The sequence below is a fragment of the Delphinapterus leucas genome, chromosome 1 (assembly GCF_059928025.1).
Source record: "Delphinapterus leucas isolate spDelLeu-1000000601 "Yukka" chromosome 1, BTC_Dleu_Yukka2, whole genome shotgun sequence".
NCBI lineage: Eukaryota > Metazoa > Chordata > Mammalia > Artiodactyla > Monodontidae > Delphinapterus > Delphinapterus leucas.
Genome location: NC_143129.1, coordinates 188,940,247 through 188,959,590, shown reverse-complemented (window position 1 = coordinate 188,959,590; position 19,344 = coordinate 188,940,247). Strand labels below are relative to the sequence as shown.

The window sequence follows — 19,344 nt, the reverse complement described above, 5'->3', positions numbered from 1 at the left end:
AGGGGGAAGGTGGGGGAAGGGATAAACTGGGAGATTGGGATTGACATATACACACTACTATATATAAAACAGATAAACAAGGACCTACTGTATAGCACAGGGAACTCTACTTAATACTCTGTAATATCCCATATGGGAAAAGAATCTGAAAAAGAATGAATATATGTGTACGTATAACTGAGTCACTTTGCTGTACACCTGCAACTAACACAACATTGTAAATCAACTCTACTCCAATATAAAATAAAAATTAAATTAAAAAAAATGGGGCCTCAGACCCCGGTAGCTCCCTCCACGCTGTAAACGTGTGCAGACTTCCCTGCGTGGTCCTGAGTCAGAGTCTGGCCCTCGACCACACCAAGCAGGTGGAGAGGGGCACGCGGGGAACATCAACCATGGCTTCATCTGGGATAGTTTAAAAAAATCGGAAAACCCTCAATAACTGAAAAATTATTAAATGGAAAAACCTCAGTGGAGACTGTACAGACGAATTAGGTCAAGTGGATGACGGTCACCGAGCGGCCGCGAGAAGGTCAAGGCCACACTCTGCGGGCTCACGGACAAGGGTGTGATGCTCCCCGGGAGAGGGCAGAACAGCACGTGTGGCTGCATCCATTTAACAGCAAAAGCCTGTTTCTGGGTGTTTCCATAGGTACTTGTGCCTAGAAAACATCTGGAAGATTCAGACCCAGTGGTGACTGTGGCCACATTTGGAGAAACACTGGTGGAGGAGGTGGTGAGGAGGGGTCTTCCTCTGTCACTCTACAGGGTCCGTTGCCATAATGTTTCCAGTCAAAAGCCTGTTACCTTTAGAGCAAAGTCAGGAGAATGAAAGCAAAAGGGACGGAATGCATGGCGAGGCCGTTGCTCTCCTGCCCTGGCTGATGGAGCCTCTCGGGCTTGCCCAGCAGTGACCAGAGGCCAGCTCCAGGGCTGTCTCCAGTCTGTCCACCTCCGCTGCCTCTGACAGGGTGCAGGGTGGGCAGGGTGCATATGGCCCACACCACGCACATGCATCGTCCCAGAAGGGGACACGACAGGGCCCCAATGTTTCCAAGTCCAGGAGGAGAGAGGACTGCACTGCCCATGAGTTTGTCCCCTGTTCCTCTGGAGACAGGTGAGGCCCCTGGCCGGCCCTCTGGCTGTCCTCTCCTCGGACCACCTCCCCCTCCCCTCTGCCCACCCCCGCCTCCTGGGCAGAGGTGCTTGGCATCTCAGCATGTCTGGGCTCTCTCTCCCCATCTCTGCAACCAGGTTGGATGCATAGTTAGGTGACGCCAAGTAGTTAGGTGAGGCCAAGGCTCCGAGAACCGGCCAGTGGACTGTGAGTGCTGAGCTGCTGACGGCCTGGCCTCCGGCAATCTTGCCCTCAGAGGAAATCTCCTGCTCCCTTCCGTGGAGGGACAGACAGGACGGCCCCTGCTATAGGCTTAATGTGTCCCCCCCACCCCCAATTCCTATGTTGAAACCCTGACCCCCAGTGCAGTGGTATTTGGAGGTGGGGTCTTTGGGAGGAGATTAGGGTGAGATGAGGTCATGAGGATGGGGCCCATGGTGGGATTAGCACCCTTAAAACAAGAGGAAGATTCACCAGAGTTAGCCCTCTCGGCCCCATGAGGACACAGCAGGAGCCCAGGAAGCAGGACCTCGCCGGGAACTGACCCGGATCTCGGACGTCCAGCCTCCAGAGCTGTGAGGAGTAAATGTCTGCTGTGTGAGCCACCCAGCCTGGAGTATTCAGTTATAGCAGCTGAGCTATGAGGGCAGCCCCCCAGGTGGCAGTCCCGGGTCTCTGGACCACAGTGGGCTGTGCTGGGAAGGCCAAAAACCTGCATCCACATCCCTGGCGCGTGGGTTTGGGCCACGCGGTTAGAGTTCCTGATGTCCGACACCCACCCGAGAGCCCCATCAGGAGAGGCTATCCTGAGGGGCTGCCTTTCCCAGCCTGCCGAGGTCCGTGGGCCCCTCGCAGAGCCCTGGAGCTGTTACAGGGTTCCCCTGTCCTGTTGGAGCCAGAACCTGGATCCCCAAAACCTCAGTCTTGGGGTTGCAGTCACACCTGTCCCAGGGGAGGGTCCACCTTTCTGCCCAGCATGTGCCCAGGTGGGGCTCATCACCTGTCCAGGGAGGCCTGCTGTGTCTCCTGCCGGTTGGGGGCTGGGTGGGGCTGGTCCCCTCCCTCCGGCCACAGAGGCGCGCGTCCTCCGAAGCTGTGACCGGTCTCCATGGCATCAGCAGCCTAGATGCTTATGAGGCTTGATGGGCCAGCCTGTCACAGCACCCTTGACCCCAGATGACTGCCCACGAGCCGCAGAAGCAAACACTACAATAAGGCGGCCAGATAGTAAACAGTATGCACAGAGAGGGGCCGGGAAGGGCCCTCCACCCTTCACGCCCACCGGCTCGCAAAAGCCTGTTGTTACTTTGGAACGAAGCAACCAGGGACCTGTTACAGCACCGGTTAGGAGGGGGTATGTGAGGTTGCGCAGGGAGAGGACTAGACAGGTGAGTGGGGAGGTGGGGACGCCCTGGGGCCAGAGTGGGGAGCTGAAGGCCGGCAGCCAGAGAAGGAGCCCCACGCCACCGCCTCCACGGACCTGCATGTCTGCGAGGTGGGGGCCCCTGGGGAAAGGCCGGAGGTGCTAGGCTGGGAGCAGCAGCGGGAGGCCGTGGTCACACAGGGCACCTCTGCAGGGCAGCAGCCCTCCCGGCTGACATCTGCTGAAGCATCTGGGGCAGGGGCAGCTCTGACCCTCAGGTAGCCTGCTGCTGGCTCTGACCGGGGGTAGGGGGGGCGCCTCGTGAGACCCACTTAGAAGGAGGAGGGGAGGGGAGCTGCCCCAGGTGAAGTCTGAGGCCCCTCCACATTCTCCTACCATCACTGCCCACCCCCAACCCACCTCCACCCAGATGAGCAATGAACAAGGAAAGCCGTTGCCCTCGGGCCGTGGACACACCCACAGGGGTCCCACTATGACAGGTGAGGGGTGATCAGCCTCAGATCCTCTCCCACAGCCCTGGGGTCACTTGGTCCCTGAGCCACCAGCAACTCCAATTCAATGCATGACCAAGAGCTCCTGGAAGGCAAGACAAACCCTACCACCAGCCGGCCCGGCCCTGCACGGGGTCTCCCCGGGGCTCTGCAGGAGGGCTCTGGGTGGGCCTGAGCAGCCGTCACCGCGGAAAGTGAGGCAGGCAGGGTGAGAAGGATGGGAGCCCGGGGGTGGGGTGGGGAGGGTTGCGGGCCCCAGCCTGGAAGCACGGACCCGGAGAAGCAGCTGTGGGAAGACTCTGGGAGCACCTGCAGGGTGGGAGGAAGGTTGACGGACATGAGACAGTCCCGTGGAAAGCTGCATGTGGTTGCAGCTCATCCCCAAGGGACGCAGCGAGATGTCAGCAGGGCTTAGCGAGGTAGCGTCAGGGGTACTTTGTATCCGCCTTGTAATGCTGTTCTTGTGTTTTCCAAAGTTTCTCCAACAAAAATATACTTTTAAAAAATTTTCTGAGTGCTCAGGACCAGGGTTCCATGAGAGTGAGGGGCAAAAAGCCGGGGTGGGGGTAACTGGTGGTCTGGCTTCAGACGGCCTCGCGCCCAAATGGGTCTGTGTCACTCGACCACTCAGTGGGGTGTCCACTAAGCGATGCTGGACCGTGGATGGCCCCACCAAGGGCCGCCTTACTAAGCTCCCCAGAGCATGTCAGCTGGCTGCCAACTCCTTCCTTCTGCCCCAGGAACACCGAGTTTCACTGGTGTCATGTTGGCCGAGGTGGACCAGGCCTGCCCCATCCCATCCAGTTTAGTGAGCCAGCCTCACGGGAGGCTGAGAGAGGAGTGACCTAGGGGTGTCATTTCAGCCCAGCTGTCTGGAAGAGGACAACAGAGCAGGCAGGACTCACGGGTGCTGTGCTGGCAACTGTGGGGACCCAAAAGGCTCTGCTGAAGCCCAAAGGTTACCAAGAAAGGAGGTGGACAGAGACAAGACCGGATGCTCAGTTCAGCTACTAAGAAAGGAAAGGTAGATGGGAGGGTGGGTGGGATGGGAGGAGGGGAGATAATTAAATAGGAGGTTAGATGGATGGAGGGATGGATTGGGTGGGTAGATGGAAGGATGGATGGATGGATGGATGGATGGATGGATGGATGGGTGGGTGGATGGATAGATAGATGTGTGGGTGGGTGGATGAGTGAATGGATGGAAGGACGAACAGTAGCTGGATGAATGGATGGGGAATGGAAAAATGGATGGGTGCGTAGGAGATACAAGTTCCATCTCAGAGATTCAAAGGGGCTAGGCTCCCAGGAAGAGTGCTCAGGGCTCTGGGCTCCTCTGGGAATGCCTGGGGCAAAGAGGTGGAAGAGCAACCATCCCCAGGGGCACCTGCAGGCACCCATGGCCCCTGGGCTCCCACAAGCTCCCTCTGACACATACACTGTCCTCTCTCTTGCCTGAGCAGTGCCCATCTTGCCAACCGCAGAGTCGCCCTGTTCCTTCAGGCTGCTGGCTCACACGGGCCCAGGCCCTCAGCAAGCAGGATCTGGCCACCAGATGCCAGCTAGTACTAATAGGTCCAGTCTGCTGGTCACTAATCGGCCGAGGCTCTGGGCGTCGGTGACAGATGGACTGAGGGACGACGGGACAGACAGGGAGACCTGGCCCAGGGCTCGGGTGGCCCAGGCTCAGTAGCCAGGGCGGTGGGAAGCAGGGGTGCCCAGCAGACCCAGGGCTACCCACTCCCAAGTCTAAATGCCCGGCAGCTGCCCAAGGCTGCCCAGTTGCTGTCCACCTCCCATCAAGGGCATGGGCCTGGGGGCCGTGTGGGAGCTGGGGGGCTGCTGCTGGGTGTGACTGCTGGGGCAGAACCAGAGCGAGCCTTCCTGCACAGGGCGGAAGCTAGTGCCCTGCAGAGTAATCACAGCGTGAGCCTTGCCCTGCGGAGGGAGATGGAGTTATGGCCAGTTCTCCCATAAACTCGTTCAAGCGATTTACGAGGCTTGGCCGGCATGGGGTGGGGGCAGGGCGGCCCCGGAGGGAGACTTCTAACTGGGCTGGGAGAGGGCAACCGTCCCTGGGTTAATAGCAAACACACCCCCTGCAGCGAATGCTCAGAGCATCGCATCCCTTGAAGGGGCCACAGGACCGCTGTGGCCGTCGACGTGGACACCTGCACCGAGATGCACGCGGCCCCTCCCAGACGTCCTGACCCAGGTGGCTGGAAGGACGGGCAGCAGACAGGAAGAGGAAGGAGGCTGAGCAGAGGCTCCCGGGCACCTGGGCACCACGGGGTGGAATCTCTGTCCCGGGGCGAGCTTGAAACCAACACGGCATCACGTAGCTCATAAACCCACTGGTTTTCTCAGTGCCCACGTGGTGTCACCCCCCAGGGAGTATCCCACTTCTTGGGGGTGGGGTCCTCAGAGCCTTCCTGCCTCTCCAGGTGATGGACAATCTATGAGCCGGTTCAGACACTTATACCGGTATGCAGAAGCCTTCCCCGAGCCTGAGGTGGGGCTCTGACAGCAGATGCAGGAATGCGGCAGGGGAGCTGGCCCAGTGGCCAGCAGAGAACTGGTTCGCCCAAGTGCACAGAGAGGAGAAAAGTGGCGACCGCTTCCCCGGGGTCTGCTCTGCCAGGCGCGTGACACCCAATGGCCGTGGGTGGTCAGGAGTGGCTGGGGTCCCAGACCCAGGGTGAAGGGCTGCACTTCTCCCAGGCTCATCAGGGAGAGTGAAAACATTTAGGAAAAGGGGTCCTGGAACTCCTTGGATGGCTTTGCTTGGAGCCTCAGCCCTGATGGATGGCCCAGCTTTCACAGCTCTGTCCTCGAGGGTCTGAGCTTGTCTGGGATGGGCAGCGGTCACAGGGGGACAGAGAACTGCCCGCTACAGGTTTGGCAACTGGTGGAGGGGCCTGGACTTGCCCTGCTGGCTGTCATGCACGCTGGGCCTGCAGAGAACGGGGAGGGGGCTGCGTGTGCCCATGGGACCTGCACCAGGTCTGGCCGGCTGCCCCGGGACATTGTTACACATTGTGCTGTGTGCTGTCACAGCTGCGGGGTGCGGTGAGGCCTCGGAACACCCCCCCACCCAGCTGGTCAGTCGAGCTTTGCATGAACGTTTGTCCTTCCTCCTGCTCTGTCCCCCTGCAAACCTCCGTGCCCCAGCCAGCCCTGGGCCCCCAGGACACACCGAAGGGCCCCACCCCTGCGCTTGACCTCTGCACCCAGCATGGTTACATCACCACCCACGTGGGCCACTTTTAGGGCCAAAATTGAAAAAGCTTGAGGTCACACTCCTCCTGATTCAGCCGGGAGTGTTTGGCAACAATGGGAAATAGCAAAGCCTGAGAAGCCGAGTGCATAGGGCTTTTGTGATGTAAGCAGGCTGGAACCCCCAAGACACAGGCGCCCTAAGGACCGTCCTCGACCCAGCAGCCTCTAGGCACACGTGCTCCTCTGAACGTTGGGCCCCAAATCTTAGAGGCCCCCACAGTGCTAGTTGTGGTTCTGGGCTGTATAGTCTGGGGGGTGCGTCTTCCCTCAGCATCAACCCCAGCGTGCATCTGATTCCACTTCCATGTAGAGGTGTCCTTTGTGGGAGAATCTCAGTAATACCAAGTCTTTATTGACTCCCCCCAGGCTGAGCCCCAGGGGTTCCCACAAAGCTGCGCGTCCATGTCACTGGTCTACACCACGTGTCTATAACACACACCCACGCCGTGCATCTACCCTACATGATGACACTTTTTCACTTGTTGCTGGTGGGTTTAGAAGGGCCGGCAGGACATGCAGAGAGGGCCACCTGCAGAGGGAGGTGAGGGGACCTGGAGGGGAGCTGGTCCCCTGGGAAAGCTTTCTGGTTGGGCAGGAGCTGCCTGGAGGGTGATTTCGGACACGACAGAACACCAAGTTAGCGTTTTGTTCTCCAAGACCGGCTCCAGCTTCCTCAAGAAAAAAGTCAGCCCTGGTTCCCTAGTCTGAGCTCTCTCCCAGTTTCTCCTCCTGAGCTGGAAACCAGCCCAGGGTGTGATTGCAGGGCTGCTGGAGGGGTTCTCCGGGAGGCTGGAGTGGGCGCCCCCTGCCCTCATGGGCTTGGCTAAACCTGTAGCCTCACTGCCCTCCGGCCTCACCCCAGCCTCAGACTTGGTGACCTGGTCACTTCTGACAGTGCTCCAGTGGGCTTGACCAACTGTGCCACGGGCCCCAAATAGAGATGTCCGGGGCTCCAATCAGGGCTGCCACCCCGCCGATGAAACCTCAGATCCCTGTCTTCACAGGCCATTGGGTTCCCAGCCCACAACCACTGGATATTGTTTGTGACAGCATTTCCGGGGCTGCGGAGAGCAAGGAGGGCCCTTGACCTCAAGCCAGAGCAGGGGTACATGTGCCCCGAGAGAGAGCCAATAGGCCCAGAGGGCTCTGCTTAGCAGCTACCCTGTGAGACAGGGTCAGGGTTCATGAGGTAAAGAGAAGAGAAATCCCTGAGAGCTTCCTGGAGGAGTCTGCACTCCAAAACTATGTTCTGAGTGCTTACTGTGTCAGAGCCCTGGGCATTGCTCCTCTAACCCGGACCTCTGCCTGGTGCTTGGCCTTCCCCTTTAGCAAAGAGAAGTGTGTTTGTCACCCTCCAAACAGCAGCTCCCTCCAAACAGAGGGCCAGAGATGCCAGTTTTATGGGCTGGCCCAGGCTGGGCTGCTTCGCTGGTTCCAGGCTCCACAACAGGCTCCTCAACACGGCCTGCGGGAACAGCTGGACTTCCCCCTTTGGAGTCTCACCAGGTGAGGGGGGGCAGAGACTCCAAGCCCCCACCCCCAAAGGCCCTCTGATGCTGGCTGAGGACAATAGTTGCCTTGGCTGGATTGTTACATATACGACGTCATTCCTGAAAAGGCCTCAGCAGCCCAGGCTTCCCGAGAGGAGAGCAGATCCGTGGGTGGGGATGGAGGGCTCTCGGGGACCGGCTGTCTGCTAGCCCTGCCTGGGAGACGCCCAGAGAACCGTGGAATCCTGTGCCCTCGAAACTTCCAGAGGAGCCTCATATGTCACAAAGTGGCCCAGGAGGCTTTTCCGTCTTCATTTTGGCGAAGTGTGGATGAGGATGCCACAGGCATGTTTAACCCACACATGTTAGATTCTCCAGCTGTCATTTTTGACAATGGGTCCGGGCTCTGTAAGGCAGGCCTGTCTGGAGAGGTTGGCCCCCGCCACGTCGTCCACTCCATCGTGGGGCACCCCAAGTTCAAGATGCCTTCGGCGGGGGCCAATCAGAAGAAGTACTTTGTGGGGGAAGAAGCCCTGCACAGGGACGAGGTCTTACACCTGCACTACCCCGTCGAGCGAGGCCTGATCACAGGCTGGGACGACATGGAGAAGCTCTGGAAGCATCTCTTCGAGTGGGAGCTGGGGGTCAAAGCCAGCGACCGGCCGGTGCTCATGACGGAGCGCTCGCTGAACCCCAGGGAGACCCGGGAGAAGATGGCCGAAGTGATGTTTGAGAGCTTCGACGTGCCCGCCTTCTACCTGTCGGACCAGGCTGTGCTGGCCCTCTACGCCTCGGCCTGCATCACGGGCCTGGTGGTGGACAGCGGGGACGGGGTCACCTGCACCGTCCCCATCTTTGAGGGCTACTCCCTGCCCCACGCCATCACCAAGCTCTACGTGGCGGGGAGAGACATCACGGAGCACCTCACCCGGCTGCTGCTGGCCAGCGGGAGGACCTTCCCGTGCGTGCTGGACAAAGCCCTGGTGGACGACATCAAGGAGAAGCTCTGCTATGTGGCCCTGGAGCCGGAGAAGGAGCTGTCGCGGAGGTCAGAGGAGGTGCTCAGGGAGTACAAGCTGCCCGACGGCAGCATCATCCATATCGGGGACCAGCTGTACCAGGCGCCCGAGGCCCTGTTCTCGCCTGAGCAGCTGGGCATCCAAAGCCCGGGCCTCTCCAAAATGGTCTCCAGCAGCATGGCCAAGTGTGACGCCGACATCCAGAAGATGCTCTATGGGGAGATTGTGCTGTCCGGGGGCACCACGCTCTTCCGGGGGCTGGATGGCCGTCTTCTGAGGGAGCTGGAGCAGGCGGCTTCCAAAGGGACCACCATCAAGGTCACAGCGCCGCCCGACCGCTGCTTCTCCACGTGGATTGGCGCCTCCATCGTCACTTCCCTGAGCAGCTTCAAGCAGATGTGGGTCACCTCTGCAGACTTCAAGGAGTTTGGGACGTCCGTGGTTCAGAGAAGGTGCTTCTGAGGGGCCTGCGCGCAGGGTGGCTGCAGTGGGGAGTGAGCTCACCGTTTGGCAACCACGGGATGTTCAATAAAGGACAAAACGGTGCAGTCTTTGGCCACGTCGAGCTTGGTTCATTCTCGGGGGCACCAGAATAATTTCGGACCCTGGTGGTGAATCTCTTTTCAGTGGTTCTGTCCCCCAGCCCCGTTTCTCCTGAGAAAGCCCTGGGTCATGAGTTGTGTGTCCATCTGTAGAGTTTGTGCCCAAAGCAGGGGCCAAGGCCTCCTGCCCAGAGCCTGGACTCTGCATTTTAAACCTGTGTCTTAGGTGGGTCGGGAGTGGGGGCAGGAACAAGCAGGAATGCTGCCCTGTTCTGAGGTCACGAAATCCTCCCCTGGGACGGCACCATAGGGCTATCACTGTGCTTTTATGGGGCCGGGCAGCTGAACGGAATGCACCCCCTGTCCTGGGCGCATGGGGCCTGTCAGCAGCAGAAATCACCACCTGTTTAAGGCTCTGTGAAAAGGCTGCTCCCAGGGGGAGCTGAAGAATCGGGGCTTGATTACTGTGATGTTTCTACTTGTTTCTACTTTCAAAGATGTTTATAGCACTGTTTGGGGGTAAATATTGGAGACAAAGTTAATGGCCATCAGTAAAATCACATTTGAATAAATTATGCATACAGGGAATTTTTCCACATCGATGGGGTGGAACTCTCTCAAAATATTACTGGGAGAGAAGTGGAAAATACAGAGATGCCCCTGGGCAGTGGTGCTGCTAGTATGTTTACCTGACATTTAGCCCAAGGACAGACCACCAACCAATGGACTTGCAGACACCTTGAGGCTGGGTTTCTCTTTCCTCTTTTTGGAGAAAAGGAACAGGGCAGCGGGCAGTAATTCCCTTCCCCGAATTAAATGCATCGACTTCATGCTGCCGCTGTGCCCAGGCTTTTGTCAGTTGGTGTGTGTGAACCTCTAGCACCATTGCTGTTTTCTAAACCTACCTTCTAGTTTTTACTGTTAGGATGTCACCTCATCATGGTATGAGGAGGTATTCTATGGCGGGTTTTGTTTTTAAGCTTGCTTTTTTGAAAATACTTTTCTTTTTTTTTTTTTTGCGGTACGCGGGCCTCTCACTGTTGTGGCCTCTCCCGTTGTGGAGCGCAGGCTCCGGACGCGCAGGCTCAGTGGCCATGGCTCACGGGCCCAGCCGCTCCACAGCACGTGGGATCTTCCCGGACCGGGGCACGAACCCGTGTCCCCTGCATCGGCAGGCAGACTCTCAACCACTGCGCCACCAGGGAAGCCCTGAAAATACATTTTAAAAAGAAATCTACTAGTTAGATTTTTTTGTCTCACAAAAACGTTTTCAGAGATTATTTTGTTCATAAATATTTCTTTCTTATGCTGATGATCAACTGAGTTTGTCTGCAAATGCTGGCCTATCACAGTACTTTTTCAATACAGATTCGATTTACCACATGACCATTTTAGTGTTTTTAAAAGGTATCGAGGATTGAGATATGTAAATCAGGTGACATAATATGAAAATTATGTGCCTAACTATTTTTGTAAAGGTGTCAAATAAATACTTTTTCTTCCAAAAAAAATTGTTGTTTTTGTTTTTAAGAAACAAAACAGAACTGCCTTTGCACTAAATTAGTGACTTGGACTTTTGCACAGTGAAGACAGGCTGTGACACCCTGGATGTCTTGGTGTACGTGAACACACGTCGCACACACATCGTAGACTCTCACGCAGGACTTCAAGCTTCTGCTGAAACTTTGGGGTCAAGGAACATTTCATTGGGCTGTGTTGTCCCCACCCCTCCCTTCCCCTTGCTCATTTGGATGTCACCTCTCTTAATTCACCTGCCACCACCATCTTTGATTCACCCAGGATGTACAGCTTACAATCAGAAAAGAGCAAACGGAAGGATTTTCTCTCTCGGTGGAACATGCAGAACTTGGGATGTGTGGATATATAAATATATAATATATATAAATATACATAATACTGACTTAAAAATCAAATTCCCCGACATACATTTTTTTCTTTAATCTGTGCCAAAAATGTTTCAGAGAAAATCTTATTTTCATACTCAGACTTTGTATTGTCACTCATTTGTACAAGTGCGCTTCCTTACAGCACGGTCCCTGCTCCCACAATTTGGAAGTGTCACACACACAAAAAGACTCTACAAAAGACTGGCTTCCCTTCTTCCTGTGATCTTGACCTCTCCCCCAACTTCCTAACACTTATTAATTTATGAAACTTTTTCTCAACGCAGTTTTGTTTTGTGTGTCCATTGGATTACAAACTTTATTAAAAAATACAGAACAACCACCACAAAAATACAGAGGTGCCTTTATAAAATGAATCCCCCCTTTTTTGTTAAAGAAAGCAATGGCACTTCCCCGTGTATACCTGTGCACGTTGGTGTACATATATAAGTGAATATGTGTTTTTATGGGGTTATAAGCCATAAAGAAAAGAACAGAAGGGTAGACACCACGGGTTGGTGGGGGAAGGAAGGAAGGAATGAGAGGTAGTACAGAGGGAGGGGAAATCTTACTTTTAGGAAATTTTACTGAAGAAATTCATCCTGAATGAAATAAACCCATCTATCTAAATTGTGTGTGTTTGTGTATTTAATGTTTGCCTGGTATATCTTTTCCTATGTGTTTACCTTCAAACTACTTATGTCATATTTGAAATGTGCATATAGTGTATTGGAAGATGGCATATAGCTGGGTTGTGTTTTTAAAAAATCCACCAATTTCTGTCTTGTAATTGGCATTTGTAGACGGTTTACATTTAAGGTAATATGTTCCATCTGAAGTCTGCCATTTTATTGTTTCCTGTTTCCTCTGTTTCCTTTTTCTCACCTTTGAAACCGTGCCCCATAGGGTTAACAGAAACAGGTGTCTAACAGAAATTCCTGGGCTAGCCTTACAGCTTGTTAAAAATCCCTCTGCTTGTAGCCTGCCTTCACTTAATTATGCTATTGCAAATTGCATACCCTCCAAGATTCATGTAGTCCAAACAATAAGATGTTTGCCCGAGTTGTTTGCCAGAAAGTTGGAGTCAGCTGTGTCTAGTTCAAGCTCGAGCCAGCTAAGACTAGTTGGGACCACTGACCCTAAAACTGGGCCTGTGCAGGTGTCCGATGAGTGACCTTTTGACGTCAGGGGGACCAAAACTCCACCCCCGGATCATACGAAGCGCCAACATTTTTGAACACACATCCCATGAGGAAGCATGTAACTCAGATATGCCTGCGCATAACACCGTTTACCTGACCTTTTCCCGACCTCTAATCACCTTGCCCCATGCGTAAGCCCACCCTGCTTCTTTATCTCATAAATATCTCAAGCACCCCACCTTTGGCGGGGGGCGGTGGGGAGGCTGGTCTGAGGCTGGTTCTCCCATCTCCTCGCTTGGCTGCCTCGTGAATAAGCCTTTCCTCTGCTGCAAACTTCGGCATCTCAGCGTTTCGCTTGCTGTGCTTTGGGCAAACGATCCTGGTTCGGTAATCCCTTCCTCTGGGTTTTACTAGAACACTTTTTAGGATTCCACCTTGATTTATTGGTAAGGTTTTGAGTGTACTGCTTTCTATTGATTTCTTGGTGATTGCTCTGAGTCAACACGACCACCCACTGGTAATAACATTTTTACCACTTGGAGTGAAGTGTATTTAGGTCTCTTTACCCTCCCAACTTTTAAATAGAATTGTCTGAAGTTTTTCCTTCAACCCTCAAAGGATTTCAGAAACTCATGAGAATGGTCTAATATGACTACCACTATTTTTACCCAATCCCATGTTCTTTTGCCCTTTCTGGAGTTCTGAGCCACCTTTTGGCTCTGTGCTATTATTATTATTTCTTAGAGAACTTCCCTTAGCAGTTCTTTAAGGGTAGGTTTGCTAGCAACAAATTCTCTTAGTTGCCAACATCTGAGAATGTCTTTACTTCCCCGTCATCCCTGAAGGATATTTTTGCTGGGTATAGAATTCACAGTTAACCATTTTCTTTCAGCACTTGAAGAATATTGTGCTGGTTCCTTCTCCATGGCCTCTGTGGTTTCAGATCAGAAATCTTATTATTTGATTGGTGTTTCCCTACAGGTAACGCGTTATGTCTCTCTGGCCGCTTTCAAGAGTTTTTCATTGTCTTTAGTTTTCAGAAGTTTAATTATGATGTGTCTTGGCATGGATTTCTTTGGCTTTATCCTACTTGAGATTTATCCAGCCTCTTGAATCTGCAGACATGTCCGTTGTCAAACTTGGGAAGGTTTGTGCTATTATTTCTTCTAATATTTTTACAGTCTACTCTCTTTTCTATCCTTCTGGGTCTCTAAGGATACCAAAGTTTGCAATTTTGTTTTTGTCCCACAGGCCCCTGGGACTTTGTTCATCATTTTCCAGTCTACTCGGTTTTCAGGTTGGGTAAATTCTATTCACCTGTCGTGAAAGTCGGTGATTCTACCCTCTGTCATCACACACTATTTTTGAGCCTTTCCAACACGTTTTTATTTGAGTTATGTTTTTTAGTTTGATAATTTCCACTTGGTTCTCTTTTTATAACTTTTAATTATTTGCTGAGAGTTTCCATTTTTGCATCTGTCTCAAGGGAATTTGTCATTGCTTGCTGAAATGTCTTTATGATGGTTGCTTTAAAACCTTTACCCAGATAACCTCCACATCTGGTTCATCTCCATCTGCTCTGACAATCACATCTGCTGTTTGTCTTTTCTCATTCACATTATGATGTTCCTGGCTCTTGGTATGATAAGTGATTTTTTATTTTACCCGGGACATTTGGAATATCCTGAGACTCTGGATCCTATTTAATCCTTCTGTGGCAGGCAGTCCCCCTGCGGCAGTGGAGCATGAAGGCTGGGTGTGTTCAGCTTTCCAGGGGGCCCCACTGACACCTCCCCAGCAAGGTGCTCACTGCTCACACAGCTTTCTTACAGACAGGTGGGGTGGAGTCTCAGCTCCCCTCTCAGCCCCACTAACACTTCTTGCCTTGCTGCCCCTGAGTGGGGGTTAAATGACCCCAGGGGAGGGGACGCCAGGGGAGGGGAGGCAGAGTGTCAGCTAGCTCACCTCCCCCTGCCACCTTCCGTCATGTTCATGCTGGGTGAGGTGGGGGGTCAGACCCCTGCAGGACCGCACAGACACAAGGGGTGGGGGTGAAGCAGGGCTGACAAGATGCTGCCCACACCACCTCATCTGGTCTCGTTGCTGCTGGATGTGGCTGGGCCTCAGTCCATCCCTGGACCCCACAAACACTACCCCAGCAGGGGAACTGGAGCCCCTGGAGGTGGGCAGTGGGTGGAGTGGTACGTTAGGTCAACTCTCCACTCTGCCCACTGAAACCACAGGGGTGGGGCATGGTGTTTGTTTGGCATTTGGAGGAGGACATTCCCCAAAGGCATTCTATTGTTAGGTCACACTTTGCCCAGGGGAACAGGATTTACTTGGAGTGTTTTGTCTGTGCCTGTTAGAGATTTGGGGTTGGAGGCCTCTGTGGTGCCCTGTGGGGATATATGGGTGATGATAAGGAAGCCCAGGAAGCCCCCCCAAGTCCTCAGGCCTCAGCAGCCTACCACCTTCCTGCCTTCCAGATGCTTCCTGTGTTTGCTTGTTGTGTTACGACCAGGATGTTTAGTTGTAACAGAGAGGACCTGGAGGAAGGGGGCTCCTGGGTAATGTTTTCATTTCATTCCATCATACCTGAAGGTCGCAGGGGAACTTGGAGAGGCCACTGGACCCACCCTCAACACCTTCCCTTTCAGGATCACTGTTTTACAGGAGAGAATGTCAAGGCTCAGGGAGCTGGGAGCAGAGCTCAGCCCAGATTCCCAGTCCAGGGCTCTTTCTCCACCATTCTCCACCCAAGACTGTCCTTGTGTTACCAAACTACACCTTAAATAAAATATAACTAAAACCTCTTTTTTTTTTTCTATTCAAGATATTCTGCTTCCCTTAGAGGGGTGGGATAGAGAGGCTGGGAGGGAGGCTCAGGAGGGAGGGGATATGGGGACATGTGTATGCGTATGACTGATTCACTTTATTGTACAATAGAAACTAACAGTATTGTGAAGCAATTATACTCCAATAAAGAGCTATTAAAAAATAAAATAAAATAAAACATAATAAAGGATCCTCTGCTTCTCACATGGTGGTGATGATGGTGACGTTGATGGTGATGATGGTGATGGTGATGGTGATGGTGGTGATGGTGATGGTGGTGATGGTGATGATGGTGATGGTGATGGTGATGATGGTGATGATGGTGATGGTGGTGATGATGGTGATGATGGTGATGGTGGTGATGGTGATGGTGGTGATGGTGATGGTGATGATGGTGATGGTGATGATGGTGATGATGGTGATGGTGATGATGGTGATGATGGTGATGGTGGTGATGATGGTGATGGGGATGATGGTGATGGTGGTGATGGGGATGATGGTGATGATGGTGATGGTGATGATGGTGATGATGGTGATGATGGTGATGATGGTGATGGTGGTGATGGGGATGATGGTGATGATGGTGATGATGGTGATGGTGGTGATGATGGTGATGGTGATGATGGTGATGATGGTGATGGTGATGGTGGTGATGATGGTGATGGTGATGGTGATGGTGATGGTGGTGATGGTGGTGATGGTGGTGATGGGGATGGTGGTGATGGTGGTGATGGTGATGATGGTGATGGTGATGATGGTGATGATGGTGATGATGATGGTGATGGTGATGATGGTGATGGTGATGGTGGTGATGGTGATGATGGTGATGATGGTGATGATGATGGTGATGGTGATGATGGTGGTGATGGTGATGATGGTGATGATGGTGATGGTGATGATGGTGATGGTGATGATGGTGATGATGGTGATGGTGATGATGGTGATGGTGATGATGGTGATGGTGATGGTGGTGATGATGGTGATGGTGATGGGGATGATGGTGATGGTGGTGATGGTGATGGTGATGATGGTGATGGTGATGGTGGTGATGATGGTGATGGTGATGGGGATGATGGTGATGATGGTGATGATGGTGATGATGGTGATGGTGATGGTGGTGATGGTGGTGATGGTGATGGTGATGGTGGTGATGATGGTGATGGTGATGGGGATGATGGTGATGATGGTGATGATGGTGATGATGGTGATGGTGATGGTGGTGAGGATGGTGATGGTGATGGGGATGATGGTGATGATGGTGATGGTGATGGTGGTGATGGTGGTGATGGTGATGATGGTGATGGTGATGGTGATGATGGTGATGGTGATGGTGATGGTGATGGTGATGATGGTGATGATGGTGATGGTGGTGATGATGGTGATGATGGTGATGGTGATGGTGATGATGGTGATGGTGGTGATGGTGGTGATGGTGATGGTGATGATGGTGATGGTGATGGTGGTGATGATGGTGATGGTGATGGGGATGATGGTGATGATGGTGATGGTGATGGTGGTGATGGTGGTGATGGTGATGATGGTGATGATGGTGATGATGGTGATGGTGATGGTGATGATGGTGATGATGGTGATGGTGGTGATGATGGTGATGATGGTGATGGTGATGGTGATGATGGTGGTGGTGGTGATGGTGATGGTGAGTATGGTGGTGACAATAGTGGTTTTCTCTCCTCTAGGTCATCTTCAGCACTCAGTTTGAGGTGCTGCTTGGGATGTAGAGAGGGAAAGTAGCTCCCCAATTCCCTGACAGTATCCATATCAGACACTTTGAAACTGATCTGACTTCCAATTCTGGCTTCCTTGAGGGGGGTGGGAGGTTCCAGGGGAGTGTCAGGCAGACTATAGGCTGCTGCTAATGAGGGAGGAGAAATAAAGTAGCCCCGAGTTCAGCCTTCCCATCCACAGCTTGACCCCTTCTTTGTCCTGGAGATGTCTAATGTGAAAGATCAGGGCTTGGGGATGGCGTGGGCTAAGTCCCGGAGGAGGGAAGAGAAGCCTTTCTCTGGCTTTGAGCTCCTCGGGCCCCGCCTGTCAGGAGGCCAAGGAGTGAACTGAGCCAGTTTTCCTGTTTCTAAGATATGGGTTCCCACTCCTCACATCTTGACAGAAGCCTCCTCAGACCCCTTCCCATCCCTTTGGTCCTGAACCAGATCTTTCTGTGAAGCAACATATGGATGCAAGACGGGATGGAATGCTGCAGGCCGGCCAGCTCTGCTTGAGGTTCAGAATTCACGGACAGGAGAGGAGGACGTGGAGAGCAGAGGCCAGTCGTGCCTGAGCATAACCCTGGCTCTGAGTGAGACTGACCCGCCAGTATCTCTAGTGGGGCCAAGATGATGTCAGGCCCTCCATATCGCTGCCGAGGGCCTCTCTCCCAGCCCTGCCAGAGGTAACCACTCATATCCTGAAGGCCAGTGGTATGACTCTGTAGTCCAGGCCCCTCTGTGAGGGTGGACAGGGCTCAGGGCCGCCCCATACTCTACGGTGGCCCCCGCTGTGATGCTCCACTCCACCACCCCCCCCAAAGCCCAGCTCCCACTCTGGACAGTGGAACAGGTTTCTGCAGGAGACTCAGAAAACAGGTTCCATGAGAGATCCTGGCCATGATTGTGGAGTACCCCCAAAACCATGTGACATGGTGGGAACCAGACACAAGCAGTGCTGCCCTGGTGTGGGACTCAGGCTTAAGGTGTGCTCGCTCAAGCACCCCATCGGCCACTCCATGGCACAGCAACCTCCTGGGACGTCATGGGGGAGATCTGAAGGCACCTCTGTCACCAGGGGCTCCAGTGGTCCCAGCCTCTGATGGAGGAGCCACGAGTTCTGGAGAGAATCAGGTGGTTACCATGCAGTAGTCTGGGGGGACCTGGTGCTTTAGGGTCCTCCACCCCTCAGCCAAACCCCAGGCCTCATTGTGGACAGATGGAGGCTGTGACGGCCACTGTGTATGTCCATGAGGACAAGTGCCTGTCCCTCCACACGACTTGAGCTGGGGCAAGACATTGCTGGTGCCAGGATCCTGTGGGAGAAGGGACTCTCCTCTGAGGGCTGAGCTGAGGGTGCCCTTGGGCATCTAAGTGCATGAAGGAGAGGCTGCCAGCCCCCAGAAGGGACAAAGTATGACAGGTGTGGCTATGTCCTTCCCAGGGGCCACCCCACCTGGAACAGAGGCCCCCGAATTCACAGCCGATCCTAATGGAGGGGCCACGTGCAGCCAAGGCATCCACCGGGCCTGCTGAGGAGTGTGACAGCGGCTGCAGACGTGCCCAACATGCCCAGAGCTGCCCGGCTGCCCTGCTCCACGGGGGGCTCCTCTCTGCTCAGCTGTGGTCCACTCTCCAGGTGGTGGGTCACCTCTGAGGAGCCCGGTGCATCCCTGGGCCCTGACAATGCTTCTCCCAGGCAGGACTGGTCACCAGCGGGCTTCCTGCGGTTGAACTCTGGCCTCTGCCCAGAGCCATAGCGACCAGCCATGGGCACAGGGGGTCCTGGCCTTGACCTTCAGGTGGGGTGGGCAGAGCCTCCACTGGGAATACCCCCTGATCCCTGTGCCCACACTGCCCGCCCCTGGAGCCCACAGTTTCCACTCTGAGGGTCTCCATGGCAGCCGTGGGCGTGCCCCACCGTGCCCGAGGGGGTGAGCCTGCAGGGAGCGGCCATGCTGTCCTGTCCCCTGGGGGTGGATGCAGCTGCCGAGGAGGGGACAGGGCCACGGGCAGAGGTGTGAACTTGGATCCAACCCCCGGCGCCGCTGTGCGCTGTGAAGGGCCCCTCAGGGTACAGTGCCAGAGCCTGGGAAGGATGGGGGTTTCCAAGTCCGACAGCCAGGAGGCTCTGCATGCGGACCCCCGCCCCGAAGTGGCCTGAGCAGTTTCCACTGTGTGCAGCGCCTGCCACCTACACGGACCAGGTGCCATCCAGACCACGAGCACCTCAGAGCCTGTGTCCAGAGGCCTGGGCTTCGTGCCCCTCCCACCTCCAGACTCTGCCCTGAGGTTTGAAGACCCACGTGGGACGCTCTCCCCAGGGCCTTCGGGCAGAGGGGGCTGCCTGGGGCGGGGGCGTGGTCCCAGCTCCTGTCCTGGAGGAGACAAACAGAGCCAGACAGGCTAAGCCTCCA

At 54.3% G+C, this 19,344-nt stretch overlaps 1 protein-coding gene across 1 annotated transcript; it reads left to right on the top strand.

The window, feature by feature from the left end:
• Positions 1–7,949: 7,949 nt before the first annotated feature.
• On the top strand, positions 7,950–9,242 carry ACTRT2 (actin related protein T2). The gene has a single exon (XM_022598690.2). It carries the CDS (start codon positions 8,109–8,111, stop codon positions 9,240–9,242), a length of 1,134 nt encoding a protein of 377 aa, XP_022454398.1. The 5' UTR covers positions 7,950–8,108.
• Positions 9,243–19,344: the final 10,102 nt, after the last annotated feature.

What these genes read in the sequence shown, in the direction of transcription:
- ACTRT2 (XM_022598690.2), top strand. Translation starts at nt 8,109, where the DNA reads ATGTTTAACCCACACATGTTAGATTCTCCAGCTGTCATTTTTGACAAT.